Source organism: Maniola jurtina, chromosome 26 (assembly GCF_905333055.1).
Source record: "Maniola jurtina chromosome 26, ilManJurt1.1, whole genome shotgun sequence".
Lineage (NCBI taxonomy): Eukaryota > Metazoa > Arthropoda > Insecta > Lepidoptera > Nymphalidae > Maniola > Maniola jurtina.
The window spans coordinates 5,496,674-5,506,431 of NC_060054.1; the positions used below are offsets into that span (position 1 = coordinate 5,496,674).

The 9,758-nt window shown below is 37.8% G+C and overlaps 3 protein-coding genes across 3 annotated transcripts in view; 2 read left to right on the plus strand and 1 right to left on the minus strand.

The window, feature by feature from the left end:
- Positions 1-6,251, plus strand: part of LOC123878575 (protein ANTAGONIST OF LIKE HETEROCHROMATIN PROTEIN 1-like) — a 151,832-nt gene extending 145,581 nt beyond the window's left edge. The window contains exons 2-3 of the mRNA XM_045925848.1: positions 606-975; positions 5,220-6,251. Coding sequence (XP_045781804.1) covers positions 692-975; positions 5,220-6,138 — 1,203 coding nt within the window. The 5' untranslated portion in view covers positions 606-691 and the 3' untranslated portion in view covers positions 6,139-6,251. The remainder of the gene's footprint in view (positions 1-605; positions 976-5,219) is intronic.
- LOC123878579 lies at positions 1,563-6,904 on the minus strand. Its single transcript, XM_045925852.1, has 2 exons — positions 6,253-6,904; positions 1,563-2,393 (listed from the first exon to the last, which is right to left on the minus strand). Exons 1-2 carry the CDS (start codon positions 6,425-6,427, stop codon positions 1,615-1,617), a joined length of 954 nt encoding a protein of 317 aa, XP_045781808.1. The 5' UTR covers positions 6,428-6,904; the 3' UTR covers positions 1,563-1,614.
- A 624-nt stretch (positions 6,905-7,528) lies between these two features.
- On the plus strand, positions 7,529-9,446 carry LOC123878571. Its single transcript, XM_045925845.1, has 2 exons — positions 7,529-7,709; positions 7,884-9,446. Exons 1-2 carry the CDS (start codon positions 7,680-7,682, stop codon positions 9,225-9,227), a joined length of 1,374 nt encoding a protein of 457 aa, XP_045781801.1. The 5' UTR covers positions 7,529-7,679; the 3' UTR covers positions 9,228-9,446.
- The last annotated feature ends 312 nt before the right edge of the window (positions 9,447-9,758 follow it).

The following is a 9,758-nucleotide window of genomic DNA, read 5'->3' on the forward strand; positions in this document are numbered from 1 at the left end:
TTAAAATGCTTTGACGTCTTGTACTCGAATAGTTATTAAATTCCACAACTTCATCCGCTTGAAGTTGGACGTAGGTTTTAAAAAGATAGATAATTTTGTAATAGTTGAACATACAAACAGACAAAGAGATAGGAAAGATCCTGAAAAATCGAAGAGAGTTAATACTTTTATTTACCATCTAAAAAAATGTGAAGATATGATTAGAGTCTGTAAAACGTTATTTCTAAATACTTTTTCCATTGGTAAATCATGTATTTGGGGGTGGAAGGTTCAAGTTTCAGGAAAGAATACTAATGAACAATTCACAGAAACTAATACCAGAAAGCCATTTGACCAAGAAATTAAAACTTTGATGGAGTTTTTAAATGAGTTTTACCTAAAATGCCAACTAGGTTTTGTGGCGGTCGCTCACAACAAGATCCGCAGCCGCTCATGAGGTGGGACCACACCTCGCGCTCCGCACCGGACCGCGGCGCGGCGCGCGCGCATCGTGTCTCGCGAAGTCAGTCTCTTCGCCGCATCAATCTACGTCGCGCGTATACTTTTTGCAATTCAGGGCGCTTTTAGTGTCACGCGGATTTGCTCACGCACGCGGGATTGGACCGCATGCGTAAAATTTCACGCTGCGGATCATACGCAGCATGAGTTTCAGTTTTCTACGGGCTGCGTAACCGTATAGACGTGTTCAAAAATGATCAATGTCAGAAGAATATGTGTCGCTTACATACTTTACAAACGACGAAACAAGAAGACAAGAGTACATGTTGATCCCTTTCTTGAAAATAGGCTTCTTGCTGGGGCGTTTGTTACACGCTTTGGAAAACTACAAAATAATGAACGTAAATTTAAAAATTACTTTCGAATGTCCATTCGTTCTTTTGATGAACTGTTGTGTAAAATTGAGAATAAGCTACAAAAAAGCAGTTTACGAAGGATTACAATACAACCGATTGAGAGGCTCGCTATTACATTAAGGTAAGTTTTAAATTTTAAATATTTAATTTCCTGCTATGATTTAGTGGAAAGGGATTTGAACAGGTAGGATAAACGTTTTTTGACTTCAAATTACTGTCATGTGTAAATTTACATGTGCAAAAAAAAATTTTGTCATGTACTCTGAAATTTCATTGTTCATAATTTCATTCAATTTCATGTTGAAATTTCATTAAATAAGATTATTTCACTCATAAAATGTCGCCATTAAAGTGGAATCATTCCTACCTTTCATCACACGCTACTTATTATAATATAGATAAAAGTTATAGGTTTGCACATGACAGTAATTTAAAGTCAAAAAAAGTCCTTAATTGGTTTGGGATTGGTACGTTCAACCTACATACACAATCCTTTTTTTTATCTGATAAAGTACACATGGCCACAGATCAAGTTACCCAAAACCAGCATAAATGGAACTCGCGCCTTGCGTATTATCATACTTAGGTAACCCGTCGGAGTCCCGCTTATACTGGATTTGAGTAACTTGATCTGTGCCGTGTGTACAACCGCACTCATATGACTAAACAAACAATTAGAGAGAAACTGGAGAAAAAAAGTTAATCGTACTCATTTTAATAAAAAGAGTTTTATTCATAAATTAAAAAATCAAATTTTACATCATTCATTTCTTTGTAAATTTGTATCCTGAGCGTTGACATTACTTTCGCCTGTAGATGATGTTGTTGCTGGGGTATAAATTACGTCATAAGACGTGATATTAAACAGGCCGCTTTCAGTCGAAATAAGAGTTTCATTGTCATTCACTGCAGCAGAACTAATAGCATTGTCGTTAAGACTCGAAGTATCCTGGATTATACTATTGGTTTGGTAATCTTGATTTATCGGTGACAAACTGTCAAGCTCAGTAAAAGCACTAGAACTTGTTGTAGGTATGGGACTGTAGTATGCAGGTTGTGTTTGACTTTCCATTTCCATAACTATATTTAACACTTTTGTTCTGAACATTAGTTTTTGATATCTAGTGAATCTTTTTAATGAAGGCTGCAGAGACTGAAAGAAAGCCAAATCCTCACTTTCTAGCTCCAGTTGATTAGACTTTAAGCATTCTAATAACTGTGCCTCAAATTCAGATGGTGCTTGCTTTTTAGATTTTACTTGTTTTTGTTTTGATGTTGGGTGAGAACTTTCTTGACGTGAAGTATCTGGTTGCGTGGACTCATTAGGTGTTTCTAAATTACTTTGTTCAGACATTTCTTCACAGAGTGACTCTTCTCCAGCAGTTTCCGTTGTACTGTCTAAGAAAGTCAAAATGTCATAGTAAGAATATTTCTTCTTCTTCTTCTTACTCCCAGAGCCGGATGGCTGATTTTTTTCAGATATCTTGTCTTTCTGGTAAGTGTCCCTTGCTGTTCGCCAGCGTTGTTGTATTTTCTTGTCTGAAATGACAAAATATAATAAGTAAGTGGCAAAAGTACACACAGTTTCAGATCAAGTTACCCAAAACCAGTACCAATAAACGGAACTTGCTAGGGCCTCGCCGGGCGCCGAGTCGTCTACGATAATAAACAACGCATGAGTCCTGTTTATACTGGTTTTGGGAAGCTTGATCTGTGGCCGTGTGTACAAATCTGATATTAGTTGGAAATTTAACTGCATTCGATTAAAGGCCCTCCTTAATTCACACATGTTGTCAACTTTACACTGTCTCATGAAGCATTAGATAAATCAAGCAATATACACTGGACAGCAAATAAACCGGGCCACCCGCTACCTTGGAAGTCTGATTCGATTTTCTCAAAAAGTATAAAACTTACATCTATCAAAATTATACCTGCAGAAAGTGCATTTCATGATGATTAAAATGAATGGAAATTCATTGCGATTAATCAATTAATTAAGTGTTTATTAAGGATTTTACAAGGAAGAGTCGTTTTCCAGCCATGTTAATCGTAAGTAATCATGAAATGAAAACAAAAATTAAAGCCAGAAACAAAGATAAAATTAAAAAAAAAGTTTTTGGTCAGTATTCAGTATTCCCTCCCCTTGCTCGGATAACTGCCAGCATCCTCGTATTCATCCACCTCACGAGCCTGACGATGAAATCTCGAGGAATTGCCTTCCAATACTCTTCAATTGCAATTCCCAGCTATGGAAGCCTTGTTGGAGCAGGTATCCGGGCTCGAACCCGATGTTTCAGCTCATCCCATAAGTGTTCTATCGGATTCAAGTCCGGGCTTCGAGCTGACCAGTCCATTGTACGAATGCCGACGTCCGATATCCAACTTCTGTTCTGCGAAATCGCCGCCTCAACGCAGTTCAAGTCCAATAAAGTCTGCGTGAAGAATGCCAAATGGTCATAAGCCCAGACGCCATCAGAAGGATACTTTTTGAATGGAACCTGACTCCAAAGAGAGCTGCAACAGGCCCAGCATTGACGGTAGCCCACCATGAAGCACGACTTGAGTTTACTCGAGAGCATAGGGACTGGACGTTAGGACAGTGGGGTAATGTACTCTTCACTGATGAGACCAGGGTGAGTCTACATTGAAATGATCGACGTCTGAGACAATATCGTTGCCCTGGAGAACGTTATTCTCAGTGTTGCATCGAGGAAACTGTTGCTAATGGAGAAGGATCTGTAATTATCTGGGGCGGCATCTCGTTAACCGCATGTACAGCGTTAGTTTTCATCGAACCAGGGGGCCGTACACGTGGATTGATCTCATTGCTACATTACTGAAATCCTCGCAGACCATGTGGTACCTTACGCAGGATATATCGCGCAGAATATGCCAGTTTATGCATCATAATGCACGACGTCACGTTATTCATGTGGTGACCCAGTATGTATGCGACGTGGGCATTCGTACAATGGATTGGCCAGCTCGAAGCTCGGACTTGAATCCGATAGAACCCTTATGGGATGAGCTGAAACGTCGGCTTCGAGCCCGAATATCGGCTCCAACAAGGCTTCCAGAGCTGCGAATCGCAATTGAAGAGGAGCGGAATGCAATTCCTTGAGATTTCATCGTCAGGCTCGTGAGGTGGATGAATACGAGGATGCTGGCAGTTATCCGAGCAAGGGGAGGAAATACTGAATACTGACCAAAAACTTTTTTTAAATTTTATCTTTGTTTCTGGCTTTAATTTTTGTTTTCATTTCATGATTACTTACAATTAACATGGCTGGAAAACGACTCTTCCTTGTAAAATCCTTAATAAACACTTAATTAATTGATTAATCGCAATGAATTTCCATTCATATTAATCATTATGAAATGCACTTTCTGCAGGTATAATTTTAATAGTTGTAAGTTTTATACTTTTTGAGAAAATCGAATCAGACTTCCAAGGTAGCGGGTGGCCCGGTTTATTTGCTGTCCAGTGTATATATACCTATACAGAGTGGAAAAATAAGGCCGCAGTTGAAGGAAAAGTACCCTTAGGCGCAACGCAAACGGCGGGCCGGCGCAGGCCGGTCAATTTCGCCGCGAACGATAGCGCAAAGTGAATCTTATACTAGACGCAGACGGCGCGGCCGGGGCGGCGCGGCGCAGACATCGACGAAATAATTCATTTTTTACAAAAATAATTAGAACTTCATTTAAGGATTTTTGGAAAAACACCGGATTGAATCGGGCAATTTGTTTATTTGTTACAGTAAAATTTGCCATCATCAAAATTAAGGTGAAAACTTCCGGAAGTCACTAGCGCTGTAAGTTTTTAATTTGTTTTAACAAAAATTTGCTTTATTTGCATCTGTCAACCTTCATGAAGGAGGACATCTTGTAATGTAAATATTGCCTGAAATAAACGATATTTCATTATATTATATTATATATATTTATTAGATTCCTTTCATTTGCCGGAAATTTTACCATAGGGGTTAATTTATACAGAGAAGATTTCTTATAAAATATTTACAGCATAGTTATGTGTCTCAAATCTGCTAAAAGTGGCCACTTTTAGCAGATATGAGATACATAACTATACTTCGAACTTTTCATATGAAATCATAACTGCATAAATACCCCCCTATGATAAAATTTTCGGCAAATCATAGAAATCTAACGTAGCTATAGTACTGTAGTTAAAACGAATTAAAAACTTCTAGCGCTAGCTACTTCCGTGCCCTTTCACCTTAAGGGTATTTATTTTTCTTCTGAAGTAAAATTCGAGCGGTGCATGCTGTCTTATGTCTGATGTCAGCATTATTAATATATTATGTTATCATATTATTAATATATTGTTTTTGTTTTCAGATATTTGGCAACTGGTAATACATTCACTGATCTACACTATTCCTATGTGATTGGAATTGCAACAATTAGCGAAATAGTAAGACAAGTTTGTTACATAATATGGATTGAACTAAAGTCTGAATGTATTCCACAGCTTAATGGGATCAAATGGAAAGAAATCGCAGAGGGATTTCTCACATATACAAATTTTCCTAATTGCTTGGGTGCAATTGATGGAAAACATATAAGAGTGATTCGGCCGCCGCACAGTGGATCACTATATTTTAATTATAAGAAATATTATTCTGTAGTGCTCCTCGCAATGTGTGATGCTGATTATAATTTTACATATATTAATGTCGGTACCAGTGGAAGCAACGCCGATTCAACCATCTTTAGAAGGAGTCAATTGTATACGAAACTGGAAAGTAACACGTTGGGTATCCCTGACCCGCAAGAGTTGCCTATTATTTGCCCCGAAGTAGCTTATCCATCTAGTGTAAGAGCAAAGTTGCCGTTCGTGATAGTGGGAGACGAGGCATTTGGTTTATCATCACATGTGATGCGGCCTTATGCTCGTGATAATTTACCTTACAAAAAGAAAATATTTAATTACCGTCTGTCCAGAGCTAGAAGGTACATAGAATGCACTTTTGGAATTATGTCAAATAAATTTAGAATATTTCACAGATCCATGAATGTCAAGTTAGATCTAGCACAATTAATAGTCAAGACGGCATGTGTACTTCACAATTTCATAAGGAAACGGGATGGCTACAAGGTCAGCCATACATTTGTCACAAATGGTTTTACGGGACCACTACCCAGGCAGCAGACTGAAAGTAGTAATACGTCGGCAAGTAATATCAGAGATATATTTGCAGATTACTTTATCAATGAAGGAAAAGTCTCCTGGCAACACCGATATATAATTAATTAACTAAACTCAAAAGGTTTTAGAAGGTTTTTGATGTTATTTGTGAATTAAATAATTATGCTTATATTAATAAAGTAATGATGCTTGTATAAATAAAATAATGAACCAAACACATACCCGCCTCTTTTCTTTCCTCTTCGCTCAAATTTTCGTAGTTAGGTGCCAATTCCTTCAAAATATCTCTCCATGCAGCCTCCCTCGCGTCCCTGTTTTTGTATAATTCATTGCGTTTATCCCACAAAACGGGCCGCAGATGAACTTCAATGATTACTCGTTCTGTATCGATTTTCATTTCGGTAGTACAATACGGCGCGTGCGCCCCGCTCGACTCTAAAATGGGCACTGAAGTTGTAGGCAGCGCTTACGCATGCGGATACCCCGCACCGGGGTGACGCCCCGCACAGCGCCCCGCGTCCCGCGTGCGTTTATCACGCTTTACAATAGATACCTATATGAAATTGTTCTTTGCGGATGCTACGCATGCGGTCCAATCCCGCGTGCGTGAGCAAATCCGCGTGACACTAAGGGCGGATTTCACCATTCGCTACAGAAACCTAGTTTAATAAAACTAAGTTTAGCTTAACTGAGTTTAAACAAACAATTTGAACTCAGTTTAAGTCAAACCGATTTCACCAGCTCTATACTAATCGCGTTTAGTAAAACTAAGTTTTAGTTGCAAGAACAAAGCGCATTGTCATTGTGCTATACCTGCTCTTTGTTCTTTTTCTTTTCTGGTCGGTGTTGTATGGTGTTTGTCATTGTGTTTCTTTTCAAAGTTTTTATTATTTAAGTATTTGAAATTGATATCAATATAAGTTTTTTTGTTATAGTATTTTGTTTTATTAATTTTGTCGTTATTTTGTATTGTTAGTTGTTGTTGTTTTTACTTTGCTACTAGTTATGTCAAAAAGAAAAAGAGACGCCACTTTTGCCGCCAGCGAAAAATTGGCTCTTGCTGAAGTCGTCGAAAGACACTTCAACATTGTCGAAAATAAAAAAACCAACGCGGCTTCATTGGCTGAAAAGCGTGAAGAGTCGAAGTGCTTCTTCTCTTGCCATCCATCTTGGACGACGAACAACATATTATTACATCAGCATCACTATCATCAAAAGCTAATGCCAATGCTCTTTTCATATTGATAATCAGCAAAGATTAGTTTACATTCGTATGAAAATATACACTTGAAAGCTCTCTAAACTCGGTTTAACTGAGCTAAACGTCGAAAATTGGTGGTTTAGAATTTAAACCGAGTTTAGCTTTAACTGCGTTTAATTGACGTCGGTGAAATGCAAACTATGGCCCTAAACTCAGTTATGTGTTTAAACTGAGTTTAGCGTGAACTAATCGCGTTTAGTTTTGTCGGTGAAATCGGCCCTAAAAGCGCCCTCACGAAGTCGAGTGAGCTTTACTCGTGGTTGAACGTGTATATGTACATTGCTGTAGTGTGCGTGTCTGACGGAGCGGTCAGTTGCGACCGAGCCGTCGCCACGGTCACTTGTGCTTGTTGTTTCCACGACGCTTATTACCACGAAGTACTGTCAGCATGTCAAAACGCAAAGTTGTTCATAGCGAGGTAAGGCATTTTTTATTTTGAATCGTTTTTTGATGAATTTTGAAATAGTTAATTTATATTTTGATCTGTCAGAAATAATAGACAGTAGAAGCCATTTTTCAAGAAAAGGTTTTTTGGCATGCAATAATTTTATAAGTGTTTTGGATATTTAATCGTATGTTTTATTATTTGTAGGGACGAGCAATTATCGCTAAAGTCTTTCACTTTCTTCAAGAAGAATATAATTTTATGAAAGTGAATAACAGTGACAAATGTGATTTAAGTCCTTTGGCTAATGTACTTAAACGTACTGCGGAAGCAACTGGCGTCTCTGAGCGCACTGTAACTAGAATATTGAAAGAAGAAAAGGAGTTGCCGTCACCTTCCTCCAAGTTCACTTCACCCATGAAAAAACGACGTAAGAGAGACAGCAAATTCATGTTGGACAATATGCATAGAGAAGTAATTCGAACTACTATACAAAATTTTCACATTTCACACAAACAAGTACCAACTTTAGCAAAACTTCAGTCAATTTTGAGAGAAAAAATTGGTTTTGACGGATGTTTGAGCACTTTACGCTCTTTGCTCATAGAAATGGGCTACAAATGGAAAAAAATTGCTAACAACCGCAAATCATTACAAGAAAGGCACGAAATACAATTATGGCGTTTTAATTTTTTGAAAAAAATTAATCAATATCGTTCAGAAGGCCGTCATATCGTATATACCGATGAAACGTATGTGCTTACTTCTCATGTACGACAAAACACCTGGTGTCTAAAAAGCAAAGATCCAACAAAAAAAGACACGTCTTTTTCAAAGAAGTTGAGTACGGGCAGCCGTTTCATTATAGTACATGCAGGCAACAGTAGTGGTTTTATTAAAGATGCTTCTTTAGTATACAAAGCGGCATCCACAACTGGAGATTATCACTCCAACATGAATTTTGACAATTATGTCAAGTGGCTTAATGAAAAGCTTCTGCCAAATATTCCAGAAAAGTCAGTTATTGTGATGGATAACGCATCTTATCACAACACCCGAAGCAGTAAAATACCTACATCAAATTCTTGTAAGAGTGACATGAAAAAGTGGCTGATGGAAAACAATATTCCGTTTGATGAACGGTCGCGCAATATAGAACTGTATGATTTAATTAAAAAAAATAAAGAGCGTTTTGTAACGTATAAAATTGACGAGATAATAAAAAGCAAGGGTTGCGAAATATTGCGATTGCCTCCCTATCATCCCGAGTTAAACGCGATAGAAAATATCTGGGGTATTTTAAAAAATCGCATTGCCTCTAAAAACATAGCACAAAACATGACTGAAGTACAAAATTTAATTTTTGAGGGCTTGAACAGCATTGACAGCAACACTTGGCTCAATACCTGCAATCATGTAGAAAAAATTGAAAAAGAATACATGAAGTACTTTGATTCTGACTTTGAATTTGTTATTAATGTAGGTGAATCAAGTGACAGCGGTACTGATGAGTTTGAAAGTAATAGTGATAGTTTAAACGAAGATGATTGATTATCGAATTAAATTAACCTAGACAGTAATTTTGTGATTTTATTATTTTTATTATTTGCAACAAAAAATATTGTACAATAAATTATAGGATTTTTTTTTCATTTTTTTTATGCTAACCGTACCCGCTTTCTATCTCACGCACACTGTTACAAATATACAGATACGTGCTTACCACAAGTAAATCCCGCTCGACTTCGTGAATTGCAAGAACTGTAGCTTGTTTCGCTTATTGCCTACGTTTGCCTATTATTTCGTTGACTGTTATTTAATTCGAGTCTTATGTAAATAGTGTGCTGTATTAAACTTTAGCTTGTTAAAATAGTGCTTGCCTTCTGATTTTGCCTACCTACTGTATCCCTGCCTACAGCAACGCTTAAGTACCTAAATCTATAGACTCGCTACGAGGACTTCGCTGGTGCTGCTGCCGTTGGAAAACAGGACCCGCTATGAGTGGTGGGTACACGGTAAGCAACCCACAATTGGTATCCCCGACTTTTGGTGAATTAGCGACCGCAGATACTCGAACATTCT